Source organism: Haliotis cracherodii, unplaced genomic scaffold (genome assembly GCF_022045235.1).
Source record: "Haliotis cracherodii isolate W230 unplaced genomic scaffold, xgHalCrac1.p SCAF_14, whole genome shotgun sequence".
NCBI classification, from domain to species: Eukaryota; Metazoa; Mollusca; class Gastropoda; order Lepetellida; family Haliotidae; genus Haliotis; species Haliotis cracherodii.
Genome location: NW_027266269.1, coordinates 23,381,545 through 23,400,411, shown reverse-complemented (window position 1 = coordinate 23,400,411; position 18,867 = coordinate 23,381,545). Strand labels below are relative to the sequence as shown.

At 40.0% G+C, this 18,867-nt stretch overlaps 1 protein-coding gene across 1 annotated transcript in view; it reads left to right on the top strand.

Moving 5' to 3' along the window:
• Positions 1-18,867, top strand: part of LOC139460307 (nuclear pore complex-interacting protein family member B13-like) — a 64,871-nt gene that overhangs the window by 5,165 nt on the left and 40,839 nt on the right. The window contains exons 3-5 of the mRNA XM_071241799.1: positions 810-985; positions 15,729-15,881; positions 16,416-16,689. Coding sequence (XP_071097900.1) covers positions 810-985; positions 15,729-15,881; positions 16,416-16,689 — 603 coding nt within the window. The remainder of the gene's footprint in view (positions 1-809; positions 986-15,728; positions 15,882-16,415; positions 16,690-18,867) is intronic.

The window sequence follows — 18,867 nt, the reverse complement described above, 5'->3', positions numbered from 1 at the left end:
TCAGAATGCGCGTTTGACTACGCACTTTGGTCAAGGAATCACCCCTAAATACTTTATTAGTTATATTTTGTGTCTAAATATACCAAAACGACAGTCACAATTGCATTTTCACAATGAACAACGCAATCGGCAAACATCGCACCCTTTTCCTAAACGCAAAGAAGACTCAGCCGTGATTTTTTGGAAATAGATTAACAGTAAACAGGTCTCCGCCTAAACATGCTCGCGGATGTACATTGTTGCGTCAAAGTTTTTATCCTAAATATATTCAAAAGATTTATACATATACACAAAAAGGCTTTGGAAATATAGTTCCAACACGGAGACTGTAAAATAAAGTCACGTTAGCAGTAATGATAATAGCTATAACATCTACCATGAAAGGTCATTGAATTTGCTAAACAAAGTATTTGTGATCTATCGCCACAGGTAATCACACACAACCACCAGATTACCTGTATTCTGTGGTATTACCGTATGACAAGGCGTTCATAGCTGTCGACAGTAAGCTAGAATGTTTACATCACGTGACGGTCATGTGCTAACGAGTTCTTTCAAAAATAGTTCCGGCTTACATTGGCTACGAGACACCTCAGAGGTCTATTTTCAGCAAAATTGGCCGATTGGTCTTACAACTAACAATGGCGGATGTGGTTAACAAATTGACTAGGTTTTCTGCTGTGCGCGATTGCGCGAAGACCAAGACCGTGATGACAATGGTGCGAGTCGTCATTGTGCTTGCTCCGGGATATCACGACTGGTCACAATGACACAACCGCTCTTTGTAATATTGAAATTATGTGTTTCAGCGAATGCATTCGTCCGGAGCACGTATAGTGTTGTGACAGAGACTGGGAAAACTAAAGACAGTTCCACTGACTGCTGGGTGCGTCTGAGAGTCTACGGTTACAAGAACAAGGTTGAGGTGTTTTACCTGCATAAAGATCACGACGTAATGGGTGCAGGAGAGGTCGATAGGTTTCAGGTATGTTGATGTATCGGTTGATTTTTGTGTGTTTGTTGTAACGGCGCATTGAGTGCTCATTAGGTGAGGTGAGGTGAAATTTGGTTTAACGTCGCGTCCAAGATTATTGCACTAATATAGCGACGTGCATGTACGTGTATGTGTTTGTGTGGCTGCTTGTACTAGTCCGGACTATAGTGCTAGCCCACTAACATGAATACCCCACTCAGACACAGTATACTGACTCCGAGCCGACCAGTTCTTGTTTTAGTCCCTTAATGCCGAGCGCCAGACAGGGTAACAACAAGTACCATCTTTTAACGTCTTTGGTATGACGCGGCCGGGGATCGAACCCTGGGCCTTCCGCTCTCCGGGCGGACGCTCTACCACTAGACCACGGAGGCGGTCGAGTGCTCATTAATCCACGCGTATATCGCCATACAGGATCAAAATCAATACAGGTCTGGTGCACATGCTGGGGAATCTAGATAAGGTATGTTTATTTTAAAGGCAGACGTTTATGTTCACAACTCCTTGATAGTATCCCTACTATATTCCACCTATATGACGGATATCTTTAAATAGATTGACCCGTGAAGATCCCGGTTCGAAGTTATTAGTCTTCAGCCAACCACGCTTGTCGTAAGAGGCGAATAACGGGATCGGGTAGCCAGGCTTGCTCACTTTGTTGACGCATGTCATCGTATCCCAATTCCGTAGATCGATGCTCATGATTGCAATCACTTGATTGTCTGGTCCAGACTAATCTATTTCCAGACTGCTATCACATGAGTGCTGCGTTAAACAACAAACAAACAAACTGTAAATAAACTGATCGCGTGAAAAGGCTTGATGGACCAAACTTGATTATTTACAGACGCCATAATAGAGCCGGAATATTTCCTGAGTACGGCTGTAAACAACAATGCTCATAAAACATGTTCATATTGGAGTCTTTGTGTTAGCCTTGGCACAACGACACCCCTATATTAGTTTATAATAATGCAAATATCTATTTCCAGTTCACCAGGACCAAAGACATAGGACATATTACAAAAATGGAGCTTTTCATTAAGAAGTTTGGAATAGGGCCGGCCTGGTTTTGTGTTAGGGTGAGTAGAAATAATGTTATTCATATTATCTGTTCACTCGTGTTCATACGTCTAGATCCTGCTTCGAATCCTAACATCCTCAAACCCCTGGCTGCCACAGTGATATTGTAGAAATATCTCAGCGTTAATCCCCTGGTTGCCACTGTGGCGTTGTTGAAATATTGCAGCGTTAACCTCCTGGTTGTAACAGTGGTGTTGTTGAAATATTGCAGCGTTAAACCCTGGTTGTAACAGTGGTATTGTTGAAATATTGCAGCGTTAAACCCTGGTTGTAACAGTGGTATTGTTGAAATATTGCAGCGTTAAACCCTGGTTGCCAGAGTGGTATTGTTGAAATATTGCAGCGTTAAACCCTGGTTGTCACAGTGACAGGCACATTCCTCCTCTTCAACCCAGACCATGTATACAAAATACATCATTTTTGATTTTTTTCTTAGGTGTCCTCCATCATTCCGTTTAAATAAACCGAGAAAGTTTGCAGACACGAAAGTGGAAGTTAATTTTCCATGTTGAATAGTGTTTACAAAATCACGTTTTGCGTATTGATCACACGCCTATCACATCACATATATTTCACACTCAGCTGCGATCCATACCTCCCTGAATCGTTATACATGAAAAAACTAAATGTCTTTAATTTGTCACTAAAGTAAATGGAGAAATGAAGAAAGTCCTAAACGTTGCGTGCATATTTGGTAGTTTCTTTGAGGTGACGTTCGGGTGAATGAATCCTTCTTTCTTGCAGTTAACACACTGACAGAAATAGTAGAGTTCACTAACTTAGTCAATGAATTTCACTGTCCACACATACACTAACATGTTAGTAAATGTTACTAAACTTTTACTAAATAGACTAGTAGGTGGTCTATAGTAGACTGTAAAATTGACTAACCACTGCAGTGCCGTACCCAGAACCCCCTCCCCGCTGGATTCTTTATAGAACACAGTGTTATTTGAATCAAGTTGGGGACAACTGATACTTGCACCAATATTTGCACCCCCTGTCAAAAAAGTTAACTTCGGCCTTACACTGCAATAGTATATGGACTTTGCCTGTCGTTAGTTCTACTACACTGGAATGAAATCTCGTTTCTTGCGCTCATACTGTGCGCTTTGTTGACAGCTGCTGATTACTATTTAATGGCAAACTTATGTTGATAATTTTGTCAGTGACGAACAAATAACACTAACAGTGCTACAAAGCCAATATACAGGTAGCACTCTGATTCATATCTAGCAATCATCTACTTGTCATGACACTGCACATGTCACGTGGTCGAGGCGCCCAATCAGAAATCTGATACTTTAAAGGATGTCAGTGACCCTTAAGCGTTCATCAAGTTGTAGACGACACATTCAAAATCGATCACAAATACTGTAGCACAAGTAGAGAGCTTACACGTAACTGTAGGTAATGGAAATCAACATTACCAATGGCTCAGAGCGATTACACATTCATTCCACTGAAGTCGAACAAAACCAAGAATGACCCTACCCACGTGCACGGAGGAATTGCAATATTTTGGATGTATTGGGCTGCGAGGTTTTTGTTTCAGGGCAGTTTTATCTCTGGCAGTCATTTTTCAAAGGTTTGACGACCGACCATAACAATTTTTATTTCATGGTTCTCCACTTGGAGCCTCGTGAAGATTCCGGTGTAGAATAGGTCTTCAGCAACCCATGCATGCCGTAAAAGGCGACTATGCTTGTCGTACGAGGCGATTAAAATGATCAGGTGGTCAGGCTCATTGACTTGGTTGATGCATGCCATCGATCCCATTTGCCCGGATCGATGCTGATGATATCAATCACTGGATTGTCTGGTCCAGATTCGATTATTTACAGACCACCGTCATAAAGCTGGAATATTGCTGACTGTGGCCTTAAACAAATAAACAAACAAACTTGTCTTGGAGAGTGTGTATAGTCGAATAAGGGGACTGTTATGAATGATATTCTTGCTGGAGTATTTGAGTGTGGAGTGCGAAGTAAGTAATACGTTCCAAGTGTATGAGAAACGTCATGCAACAAGTCGAGTGAACTACTAATATCGCTTGTTTCAATTTCATAACATTGTCATTTGGTTGGATACCACTTGTAGCGCTGGGTCATTCGAACCAGACTCACAGCGAAGCTTTGGTGTCGAACAAATGGTGGGGGCACGGGAGGCCCAGTCGTCTAAGGCGCCGCGATTCGCTGTGCAGAGTTGCCTCCCTTGGGCACGCCAGAAACCTATGATTGTGGGTTCGAATCCCGGTTCGCCCCAATTATGTTTCCAGGTTTGTCAGCACCATACCCGTGCTCGTGTGTTTCACCGAAGTGGTAAACGTCTTAGACCTGCATCACTTCGGGGTTTCCTCCCACATTAAGCTGACACGCCGTGATATAACTGTAATACTGTTAAAAGTGGCGTTAAAACCCAACTCACTCACTCACTCACTCGAACAAATGGTATACAAGATGATGCGTTTATGATCATTCGTAGCATTGTTCACATTTCAGATGGTACTAGAACGTCGTCGTCAATATACCAGACACACACAAGTTGAGGTGTATCACTCTTCATTAAACCGATGGTTTGTGGAGAACGAGGGATTGGCTTTTCTGACCCTTGTGTTTACCTACAACATACCTTTCAAACTGTCGAAAAGTTATCGCAAAGAAAAGAATTTAATAGGTAACATGAATGACACGTCGATCAAAGGATAACAAGAAACGTTCGACGCGCATACACTGAGTTGTCTTCATCAAAAGTTCATGTCTGTAATGGTTGAAAACCGTTTTCTAATTGTTCCTCTTTTTTTGTAAAAAAGAACAAATCTCTGATTCAATTTGATATTGTTGATTTTATATATTTATTATCCCAAAAGATTTTTGATAATAAAAACTCCAGTTTCCACTCTTACCGAACTACGCTGGAATTTCGTGACTTGATTGTAGAGATACCAGTGTTACGAGTTATGTCCCTTCTAATGACCAATCTCTCATATCACTTGCACTTGCTTCAAACAAAATGGCGGCGCGTAGTTAAGACGATCTGATTTTTTAAAATAAAATGGGTCTTAACGGACGAAGTGCATCAAATCATTTACTCACCTTGATTAAAAACATGAAAAGATTTGGACGCCCAGTTGACGGCACATATGCTTTGCAAATCCTGCAGTCGAACGAAGTCTGCACGCTGAAATCCATGTTGTTTACGAACCGTATGTCTAATTCGTTTCGAGATTTTGATTGTACTATACATAGACTCGTAAGTCCAGCCAAAATGTAACTCCGGAATTCCAGCCTAGTTCGGCAAGGGTGGAATCTGGACTTTTACTATCAATTACCTCCCTTGCCCCGGGATGCTGAATGGTATCACTGGACATTATCAAATGTCAGGGAGATCGCCACAGCAGCCCTGCTACATCCAGATCCGTCGCATTCGAGACAAAACAGTCGTTGCAACACGTCGCCTTCTGCACATATATGACCTGCCGGAATCCAAGCCAGATGGCCCCACGTTGGCGTTGATTTTTACATCAACATGATCGACTTTAGGGGCTGCAGTGGTGGCGATTACATCATCAGCGGCTTCTTCAACGTTATCGTAGCATTTGGTTTAGTGACGAAGATCATATACCTGTAAACCATCTTGAAAATTAAATTATACCTATTGTACCCAGAGAGCATTTTAAAATATTTCATTTCATGTTGCGTTTGATCTCTGGTTTCATCAAAACAGCCGGGCAAATGATAGCACACGCCTAAAAATTGGATTGGCCAAAAAATACAAATTTTGTAGGTTGAAACAGCTGATACACTGCAAACATAAAGTCCGCAACTATATACATATATATATATATATATATATATATATATATATATATATATTGACCGGCAGTTTATCTCGCAGCATCCATAACACCCAATGGACTAGCAAATACTTAAAACCTGTTGCTGATCTGACCGAAAGGGTGAGCTCATATTCCTCGATAAAAGAAACGTTTTTGTCACATGTCAAGTTTGGCGGTTTTAATGAGATCACACGCAATTATTGCTTCTGCTCGACAACGTCAACAGAATAAGAAAAGGTTTGTTCTCCCTTCTCATATCCTGTATACCATATTTCAGAAATGTCATGTTTGATAGTCAGGAAAATCGTAATTGATGAGGTGTAAGGTAACCAGAGTGAGTGAGTAGGTTTGGTTTAACGGCTCTTTTAACAGTATTACAGTTATATCATTGCGTGTCAGCTTAATGTGGGTGGAAAGCCCGAAGTGATGCAGGTCTCAGACGTTTACCACTTCGGTGAAACCCACGGGCACGGGTATGGTGCTGACAAACCTAGAAACATAATTGGGGCGAACCGGGATTCGAACACACAATAATAGGTTTCTGGGGTGCCCAAGGCACGCAACTCTACACAGCAAATCGCGGCGCTTTAGACGACTGGGCCTCCCGTGCCCCGAAATTAAACTGAGAGGAACTGATGTGACACGAGTAGAGACCTTAGAAATTCAATATACAGAGAGGTCTAGTGGCAGGACCTGATGTGACACGAGTAAAGAACTTACACCTTCAATATACAGACAGGTCTAGTGGCAGGAACTGAAGTGACACGAGTAAAGAACTTAGACCTTCAATATACAGACAGGTCTAGTGGCAGGAATTGATGTGACACGAGTAAAGAACTTAGACCTTCAATATACAGACAGGTCTAGTGTCAGGAACTGATGTGACACGAGAAGAGAACTTAGACCTTCAATATACAGACAGGTCTAGTGCAGAGTGAGTGAGTGAGTTGTGTTTAAAGACTATTTTAACAGTATTCCAGTTATATCACAGCCAGTCAGCTTAATGTGGGAGGAAAGCCCGAAGTGATGCAGGTCTAAGACGTTTACCACTTCGGTGAAACACACGGGCACGGGTATGGTGCTGACAAACCTAGAAACATAATTGGGGCGAACCGGGATTCGAACACACAATGATAGGTTTCTGGCGTGCCCAAGGGACGCAACTCTGCACAGCAAATCGCGGCGCTTTAGACGACTGGGCCTTCCGTGCCCCGAAATTAAACTGAGAGGAACTGATGTGACACGAGTAGAGACCTTAGAAATTCAATATACAGAGAGGTCTAGTGGCAGGAACTGATGTGACACGAGTAAAGAACTTACACCTTCAATATACAGACAGGTCTAGTGGCAGGAACTGAAGTGACACGAGTAAAGAATTTAGACCTTCAATATACAGACAGGTCTAGTGGCAGGAATTGATGTGACACGAGTAAAGAACTTAGACCTTCAATATACAGACAGGTCTAGTGTCAGGAACTGATGTGACACGAGAAGAGAACTTAGACCTTCAATATACAGACAGGTCTAGTGCAGAGTGAGTGAGTGAGTTGTGTTTAAAGACTATTTTAACAGTATTCCAGTTATATCACAGCCTGTCAGCTTAATGTGGGAGGAAAGCCCGAAGTGATGCAGGTCTAAGACGTTTACCACTTCGGTGAAACACACGGGCACGGGTATGGTGCTGACAAACCTAGAAACATAATTGGGGCGAACCGGGATTCGAACACACAATGATAGGTTTCTGGCGTGCCCAAGTGACGCAACTCTGCACAGCAAATCGCGGCGCTTTAGACGACTGGGCCTCAAGTGCCCCGAAATTAAACTGAGAGGAACTGATGTGACACGAGTAGATACCTTAGAAATTCAATATACAGAGAGGTCTAGTGGCAGGACCTGATGTGACACGAGTAAAGAACTTACACCTTCAATATACAGACAGGTCTAGTGGCAGGAAATGATGTGACACGAGTAAAGAACTTAGACCTTCAATATACAGACAGGTCTACTGGCAGGAACCGATGTGACATGAGTAAAGAACTTAGACCTTCAATATACAGACAGGTCTAGTGGCAGGAACTGATGTGACACGAGTAGAGAACTTAGACCTTCAATATACAGACAGGTCTAGTGGCAGGAACTGATGTGACAAGAGTGAAGAACTTCCAACTTCCAATATACAGACAGGTCTAGTGGCAGGAACTGATGTGACAAGAGTAAAGAACTTAGACCTTCAATATACAGACAGGTGTAGTGGCAGGAACTGATGTGACACGAGTAAAGAACTTAGACCTTCAATATACAGACAGGTGTAGTGGCAGGAACTGATGTGACAAGAGTGAAGAACTTACAAGTTCCAATATACAGACAGGTCTAGTGGCAGGAACTGATGTAAAACGAGTAAAGAAATTAGACCTTCAATATACAGACAGGTCTAGTGGCAGGAAATGACGTGACATGAGTAAAGAACTTAGACCTTCAATATACAGACAGGTCTAGTGGCAGGAACTGATGTGACACGAGTAAAGAACTTAGACCTTCTATATACAGACAGGTATAGTGGCAGGAACTGATGTGACACGAGTAAAGAACTTACAACTTCCAATATACAGACAGGTCTAGTGGCAGGAACTGATGTGAAACGAGTAAAGAACTTAGACCTTAAATATACAGACAGGTCTAGTGGCAGAAACTGATGTGACACGAGTAGAGAACTTAGACCTTCAATATACAGACAGGTCTAGTGGCAGGAACTGATGTGACAAGAGTAAAGAACTTACAACTTCCAATATACAGACAGGTCTAGTGGCAGGAACTGATGTGACACGAGTAAAGAACTTAGACCTTCAATATACAGACAGGTGTAGTGGCAGGAACTGATGTGACACGAGTAAAGAACTTAGACCTTCAATATACAGACAGGTCTAGTGGCAGGAACTGATATGACACGAGTAAAGAACTTACAACTTCCAATATACAGACAGGTCTAGTGGCAGGAACTGATGTGACACGAGTAAAGAACTTAGACCTTCAATATACAGACAGGTGTAGTGGCAGGAACTGATGTGACACGAGTAAAGAACTTAGACCTTCAATATACAGACAGGTCTAGTGGCAGGAACTGATATGACACGAATAAAGAACTTACAACCTTCAAAATACAGACAGGTCTTAGTGGCAGGAATTGATGTGACACGAGTAAAGAACTTAGAACTTCAATATACAGACAGGTCTAGTGGCAGGAACTGATATGACACGAGTAAAGAACTTAGACCTTCAATATACAGCAGGTCTAGTGTCAGGAACTGATGTGACACGAATAAAGAACTTAGACCTTCAATATACAGACAGGTCTAGTGGCAGGAACTGATGTGACACGAGAAGAGAACTTAGACCCTCGATATACAGACAGGTCTAGTGGCGGGAACTGATGTGACACGAGTAGTGAACATAGACCTTCAATAGATATACAGTTTTAGTGTCAGGAACTCATGTGACACGAGAAGGGAACTTAGACCTTCAATAAACAGACAGGTCTAGTCGCAGAAACTGATGTGACACGAGAAGAGAACTTAGACCTTTCATATACAGACAGGTTTAGTGTTGGGAACTAATGTGATGTAGTTAATCTTTTGCAGATAATTCCCTCTTCTAAATATTCAAACTATTTGTTTTGATCTCCATTGTCTTCAAAACTCATCTTCAAAAAGAGAATCATTCACTTTCTTAAAATAGCAAACAAATTAGATCGATGTTGATAATAATATCCGTTTCTTTAATCTGTAACAGTGAGTGAGTGAGTTGAGATGTAAGCCTCATGGTGCCTGGACGTCAATCAGCCTGCAAACCGCTCAGTGCCGCACTGTGCTGACGTCGCGGTTACAAAAACGTATACATTGTATCAAAAGTGTTGCAACGTCTTTATTTCTTCACACAGTGTAACCAAATTGTATAACATGCAACTCGAGTTGATTGTCTTTCCAACAGTATCTAAAGTCACCAAATCCAAAAGATCTATGCAGTGCCCAGCCATCGATGAAAGTGCTGGTATTATAAGTATCCTAATTTTACACATTAATCGTAATATGGACGCACCCGAATATGGCAAGCAAAGTCAAGTAAGCGCCCTTGTTTGAAATATAAATGACCAATAATTCATATCATTGGCAAGTACATGTCCTAACAGTGATAGACATATGATATTTATGTTGAAGTACACATTCACTGAGAATTTTCCGTGAGTTATATTTACCGATATAAAATCCCGAAGAAATTGTGCGTGTTTTTGACGTCAAAACAAAATTGACGGAAGTGGTCGTGATTAATTCATACGCAGACTGTTTCAAAGATCATGTCACAAAACGAATGACAGTTTGGAACGTATATCTTGAAGAAATCCCGGTTACTTCCATGTATGTTTCAGTGACCGTGCTCTTTTATTAGTTATAAAAACAACTTCGGGGTAACTGACATCGTACATTTTTAAAGGACAAAATGTGAAAGATCGCTAAACAGCCCTAACAATACTCAATATCGGGCATCATTATTATTTCTTAATAATTAACAAGATTATACTAACGTTACACCAACCAAGAGTAAGTACATGTAGATTCAATCAAAATTGTTGAAACGTTTTCATGGGCAGCAAATCTGTTCAACAAACCTATTTTCGATCACTCGCAACTCGGGCGCCATATGTCATTGTTTCACTATGGCCACCAGAAAACATACATCCTCGTATCAGCTCGTATTTCGCACTTGGCTGCCTAACTTAGACCTTTGCTCAAAATATACTTGTATGGCCAGTCCATGAAATACCACTTTTTCTTCCATTTATTCATTTGATTTATAAATACGACTTTAGAAGCGTATTTACACCTAGCCAGGTATATATGTACATGTACATTTAAGGACATACGTGATAGTTTATTTCCACTAGTTTCCCATTCCATCCCATTCTACTAAAGGGAAAGTTTGAAATAGATAATGATCGTAGGTCAATGAAAGTAATGGAATTATTTGTCATAAAAGGAAAAATATATTCTTGGTATTGAACTTCGAAAATTTAACCAGCAAAATCTTTAATAAAAATGTTTTTATATGTCTTTCCTTTTTCCCCCTTAATTTTGGCCAAGCTAAACTACAGCTTGGAGGGAAGATATTCAAATTAAAATGGTGAGAAAAAACCCCACAAGAATGCATTGATTTTGCTCTTAGAGAAACATTTATTTAAAAAAATATCTATTTCAGGATTTAGGATATAAAACAAAGTAGAATCTAATAACTACTATGTCACTGGTCGAAGTATTTGGTAATTTAGATAATGCAAAGTGAAAAAAAGACATAAATATAACTATATAAAACATCAAAACGAAATCACATTTATACTGAAAACTTTTTGTCTTTCAGAAATTGATTATCTACATATTGTGAGTAGATCTAATTACTTTTACTGTTTATGTTATAAATTGAAACATTCGAGATTCCAATAGATGAAGCTAAAATGTTAAAAATCTAGGTTGTTTAATATTGGATCCATTTTGACAGCTTTCTCACTGTACTCAACTAAATGCACATGATATTTTTGGAATATCAAGCATTCAAACATATATGAAAAGCACATGTCAACATACCAAAATTAGAAGACAGCGCCAAATATTCTAACACTGTTCGTCAACTGATATGCGGTCTCATTCACTCGGTCGCCGTAGATATTTTCCAATCGTGATGTACTAGATATGCTTTCTAGTTCAGTCAAAGAGAATATTGTTATTTGGAAAATGAAACCACGTGTATCCATTATACTACCACAACATTAGATCAGCTGTTTCATGTGACGTCATCCACGTCACAACACGCGAGGTCAAATCACGCGCACCTGTCCAGACGACAAATTCACAGCGGCGGGAAATCACCGAACGTCTATTAGCCGATTTGAATAAAATTGCAGATTGTAACGAAATAAAATTAATTTTACTCATTGCTGACATTTCCGATGACATATCAAATAAGAGCTGAGGACTTGCAATAGAATATCATACGTTAATCGAGAGTACAGTGTACATAAATAATTTGTAAATCTAATATTAATTTTTGATCTAATATCCATGGCAGAATGTTTGAAAACGAGCTAAAATATATTCCATTTTCTGAAGAGATTCGTAATGTGTATTTGATGATATATATGCATACACAATTGGTTATCAATTATCTTCTACAATCACAGCATGTACCAGGTACATTAGACACATGGAAAATACTATTTCAGCAAACCAATCACAGCGCCATTATCACAGTTTCAGTGAAAGGAAAAACAAATCGAAATCGAACTTTACAACACATCGTATCCTTAAGCGGTTAACCCAAATGCAAAAAGGTATTGCTGGCATCATTGTAGAAGTTATGTTGATGTTTTCAGTAGTTGCATTATGTTTGTATCGCGTGTACCATCGACAGAAACGGGGGCCGAGCTACCACATGTGGAACCGACCTTGACACAATTTGTTTACAATATGGCGTCGACTCACGTTAGATGTCGTGGCCACACTTTTAAAATCTCCATTTGCGACAAAATGTGAAACAGTTAGGGCAAGTCACTCACAGGGTCAGCTAGTTTGAGCAATCACACATGACTCTCAGTCATTTCATATGAAAAAAGTAGCAGTTATTTGTCTGAACGGGCGAGTATGTAGGACAACCGGTAAACAAGAAATCGCGGCACTGCTATGCGGCGAACGAGTACTGTTCATCACTTCGGGCTTGGCCATTCAATGTTTAGGTTTTGATCATGAACCTCCTGCCCATAAATATACACTATACCAACTTAATATTAACGATTATAGCTATCTTTCCGTATCTTTGATTTTAATATTTTCTGTAAATCAGCATCATAAACAAAAAGACAATCTGCACTGTCGGTTTGTATGTAGCGCCGTGCTAAATCGCCATGACACACAGTCGATAAACATATGCAATACTTGAACAAAAAACTTCCGTGGCCGACAAAACTTTAGTACTCTTACGCCAATAACTGTACAGTGGGGACTAGTAAATCTTTCTGACCAGTCTCATCAGATTTCTTTTTCAAATTGGCTGTCTGATATAATAATAGTTACGTGTATGTGACAACGGTGCATAATAAAAAAATGCCTTCATTCGCATGAAGTTCAACATGGCAGACAAAAAGATCGAGAAGCGCGGTAACCACATTACTAATCTCGCCATATTTCGCAATCCGTAGCACTGCATAAAATATCAGTTACACGATATTAGGGTGATGATGGTTATAAATTCATTCAATGAACGGCATAAATGTAATGGAAATATACACTGTCGTTTTCTCATGTGTACCGACCATTCCGCCATTACCGATAGTCGATAAAAATATACAAAACGTGTAAATAAAATAGTTCATAAAGGAGTGAACAGAACTGTATTTACATGAATAAGTATAGTTGGGAAAAATATGTCTCTCTGACCACTCAGGTCATATTTGTTCTTATGAACAAGGATTATATCTGAAAATATTTACGTGTATGTGACATTGGTGCATAATCAAAATTCGCCGTCGTTCGCTTGGTGTTCAAACATGGCAGAAAAAGGCCGAGAAGAGCGGTAGCCACTTTACTAATCTCGCCATATTTCGTAGTCCGTAGCATTGTTGTATGAGTTACACAATGTTAAAGCTAAGATGATTGGGGTGATGATGGTTATAGTTTTGACTTTGCGCACTCCGTGTTAAATATCAAAATTCAGAGTTTAAAAAGGTCATTTTCTCGGGACTATATATGGTCCCCTGGCACTATGCGGGTGTGAAAAGTGAGGGACCATATATGGTCCCGTGGCACCAAGAGGGTTAACGTCACATCGGGAATATTTCAGCCATACCGTGACGTGATAAAGTTAAACATTGACATCAAACATATTGAGTGTGCATAAAACTTGTCTACGAAGAATAGTATAATTATTAGATTAATACAGGTTTGAGGTAAAACTAGTTTTAGAACACGTGAAAGAGTAAACTATCAGTAAACAACAGATTATTAAAAAGGGCTACAGAATGCCAGCAACGAAAAATTTAGGGACCCAGGGGACCTACGATACTTTCTCCAGCAGGATTGACACCATCCCGTCGCCTGCTGGCTATGGCATGCCATTTTAGCCATTAATTAAAAGAACAAATATTCTGCAATTAAAACCAAGATAGGAATAACATACTTTGAAAGACATGGACTGACAATACCCTCTCAGGGGGACAATAAGTTTACACTTCTTCAAACCCCGTAAAAGGCACATCCATAAACAATCTCAGTTAATAATAATACACTACCAATTAATAAGAAACACATATTTACATCAAAATTATGTCAATAAGTTCTATTTCTATTAAAACACCAATAATCTAATGAGAGCTAATATTGTTACAAAGATCCTTTAGCGATGAAAACTTTGAAATATGGATCCCTTGTGATGAAAAAATCAATACGGTCAAGCAGGACATGTTTGACCGTGATTTTATCATCACAAGGGATACAGAATGGAGGATCCTCACCTTTTAATAAAAATGGAGGATCCTCGCCTTTTAATAAATCTTCGTGGCTATAGCTGCTGTGGCCAATACGACATCATCGTTAAATGACCTCTTCCAATCCCAAGATTGACAACCCAAGTAGGTGTAACCGATATTTGATTTTATTGATACCCTCTTGGTTGTCCCACTTCTTTTGCATGAGATCTCGGATGTAACATCTAATCACATATTTGTAATCACTGTATGGGATAAGAAGTGGTGTCACAGATTTACAGCAGCAGCAGCCATTGTATTTCCCTTTATGCCCTCGTGACTGGGCAACCAACAAAAGACGACGGCATTAGCCACTTTAGCAACTGAGAGTGTCACGTCTGTTTATTCTGGTATATACACATCATATACTGTGCAACTGAGTGTTACGTCTGTTTATCATGGTAAATACGCATCATATATACCCTGCACCTGAGTGTAACGTCTGTTTATCATAGTACATACGCATCATATACACCCTGCAACTTACTGTTGTACGTCTGTTTATTCGGGAATATGTTTTAACCAGATTTATTTTGCAATGAAATGGATCAGCAAATAAGCCATTAGCTCATCTTTTTGTCATCAATAATTTTGTCATTCAATTGTCAACATTGTCCAGTTCGAAAATGACTTCCGATCGGAACGTGGCCAGAGGAGGGAAATCGCAGTGTTCTGTTGCACGCCACTTCAACGTCTACCATAGCACCATTTGCCACCTTTTATGACCGATACAGACAGTTCAATTCCACTGCAGACGTCCGAGAACCGGCCGACCAAGAGTTACCACCCCTGCACAGTATCGCTACGTCATCGCAATGTCACAGCTGCGTAGACTACATGACGCATCCCTGGTTTGAGGAGGATATCGGGCTGTATGGAACCATCGTTGCGAGGCTGGAATCCGACCCAGAAGACCACTTATCGTCCCTGTTTCGCAACAGATCCACCGACAGCGACGCTTGTATGGGTGCCATATCTTACAGCCTTGGAATTTGAGAAACTGGACACGAGTGTGTGGTTAGCGATAAATCGCGATTTCTTCTTTACCGGCGTGTTTATCGTCGTCGAAAATGAGCGTGTTGCCTCACATTCTGTACGTGAATTTGACAATTTCGGTGGCGGTAGTGTAATTGTGTGGGGGCCCTATCCTACACCACGAGATCTGACTTGTTGTGGTTCACGAAATTCCGACAGCAAATCGCTACATGAATCAAAATCTTCAACCTCACCTTCTGCCAATCATTGACCGCCAGAGGGAGCTGTTTCAACAGAACAACGCTCCACCGCACACAGCTCATGTCACGGTAGACTACCTTCATAACGCCAGGATCAACGGCTTGCCCTGGTCGTCAAAATCTCCAGATCTCAACCCTGTCGAACACCTCTGGGATGAACTCGATCGACGAGTACGTCAACGTCATTAACAATTACATCGACTAACATGATGTCAAATCCTTTGTCATAAGTACATTTTTGTCTAATAAGTAATGCAACTGGAGCGAGAAATCTAGATCCAACAACAGAATCACATAAATATATCGAGAAAACGAGATACATAAGTATCAAGTTTATCTCTAAATGAGACACTTCAAGTATTGATTCCCCTTATCAGTCACACACTGAATCTACGTCTGATATTTAGAAATGTTCAAGGTATGTTAACTCCTAACCGATCTATTGAAATGAATACATTTGAATTCACAACAAATTATTAATGGTTGTATGTCAGAGAAAAGACTATTGGAGGAATGAATATTTGCGTTGACATGTGACACCCAGTACACAAACGTCATCCTGCAGGGGTACAGCAATAGAACATCTGAACAAATCATATACTGGTACATAAGACCGTTGCGTTTCATCGAGAAGGCGTTGGATGTCATTGCTGCGTGTTTGTCTCTGGGGCGATGGTATTTAGCAACATCATATGTCTGTATCAGCAGCTTCTGGTGTTCTCTGTTCTCACAGTAGGCGCAGACATGTACGATGGTATTCTGGTGCATTTTGGAAGGAATGTTGGTCCAGGAAAGAATGATGACGAGGGTAGAGTTGAAATTGCCCTCCCGTCCTCAAGACTTCGCTGTTTCGCTATGTGCGTCCGTGATCCCAGCTGTTCCAAGTGCGCCCGTTACGTCAAAGATGGAACGGATGAAGCAGCTTTTAAGGTGTTGAGAGGAAGGCACCATCATGCGGACGAGTATGTTCTTAAATGTGGTAAGTTGATATTTGGCTGTCTTTTACATCCGAGGTAAATACAATAAGTTCATCTATCCTGAAACCTCATGTGAGTGAGTGAGTGAGTGAGTATATTTACGCCGCTTTTAGCAATATTCCAGCAATATCACGGCGGGGGACACCAGAAATGGGCTTCACACATTGTACCCATGTCGGGAATCGAACCCGGGTCTTCGGCGTGACGAGCGAACGCTTTAACCACTAGGCTGAAAACTCATCACGCATTATTTATTACATCTACTTACATGATATCAAATCCTTTATCATAAGAATACTTTTGTCTATACAATAATGCAACTGGAACGATAAATCTAGATCCAACTACAGAATCACTTAAATATGTCAAGAAAATGAGATAGCATCGGTACATGAGTATCAAGTTTATCTCTGAATGAGACACTTTAAGTTTTTATTCTCCCTTATCTATCATACACTGAATCTACTTCTGAAATGTAGTCGAGTGTTATTTAGAAAAGTTCAAGACTTAACGATCGCATCAGACAGATACTGTGCCTACATGTGTCTAATTTTCATGATCTGTTCGTCAAATCTCATGGGGTCTGATGAAGATCGTACCTTTTTAAAATATATTTTTTAATTAAACAAAACTATTCCTGTGTCTGGATGGCAAGACATCTTTGTTGGAATTGTGTACTTTCGTGGGTTTACTTGCATGGATGTTGACAGAGTGGCCAGAATTTTATGTGTATATGTGTGTAATAACATGTACATTTTGATATCCTTGGCAGTCTTGATATCCTAATAAAATTGTCAATATTGAAACATCTAGTTCTATTCCAGGTTTGTCTTTGATCCTTTTTGCAAGGTTGTTACAGACATGTTTTACAATTTCACAATGAAAGAACATGTGTATTAAGGTTTGTTTTTCTCCTTTACAAAAATAGCAAAGATATATTCTGTATATCCCATTTTGTACAGCAAATCGTTAGTTCGCATAATTCTATTAATAATACTGTATTGGAACCATTTTGGTTTTGAGGACACGTTATATCTGTGGGGGCTACGATTAATCATTTGCAAATCATACTCCGTCATGTTACGGGCAAGATCTAGTTCCCATCCATGAAGGCATTTTTGGGATATCAGATTGTTTGGTACCTTAGTTAATAAATAAAATATTTTCCTTTCCTCATTCCTCAAAGTGTAACAGCGATCGCGATCTGTATCTTACTGCCCCACACATGGTCTGACCTAGCTTCCGGTGGAGGTTCACGGGACTCAACGTTTGAACATGAATAATACAATATGTTGACGGAAAAGCGACTAGAAAACAATATTTTGTGTTTGTATGTTAAGAGTGAGTGAGTGAGTGAGTATGGTTTTACGCCGCTTTTAGCAATATTCCAGCAATATCACGGCGGGGGACACCAGAAATGGGCTTCACACATTGTACCCATGGCGGGAATCGAACCCGGGTCTTCGGCGTGACGAGCGAACGCTTTAACCACTAGGCTACCCGACCGCCCCTTGTATGTTAAGAAAGGGAATGTATGACAACTCAATTATTGTCCAAAATGTTGTTTTTTTTATAATATTCTAAATATCAATTGCGTATTACGACCAACTGGTCCATTCAAATTAAAAGATGTATTTGTCTCCGGCAGTCTTGTCTAAAAAATAATTTTGTCGTATAGATGTCAATAAACATTTACAATAACACAATTTTTATACTAGATACTTGCGGTTTCTGTCATGTTTAAGATGCGAAAAATGTTTTCATAATTATTTTAAAGTAACCTATGTATCTCACAAACGGAAAAGTCATGCATCATTAAAAAGAAACATTAAATAAGTACATTGCATCTGCTTGTATGAGAAACGTCTAAGTTGCAATACTGATACTGATTGTATTCCAGACTGACGATGGATAATTGAAGTCCAGGTTCTTGACGTCAGCTTGATAATAAAATGATAAAACATGATATGTTTGTCCTTTTAATTGCATATTCCTTTTAAGTGCATCCATTTTATTGACAACTGAATTATGTAATTAACAAATTCAGTTTGTACAGTCCATGGTTCAACTGCGACTATAATGGTTTATTATTGAGAGTTGATTATGTTTAATGCAAACCTGACGGTCATAGGTATAAAAGGACCACTTCCAACATTACGCATGCGCGCGTTGTCTGAGCA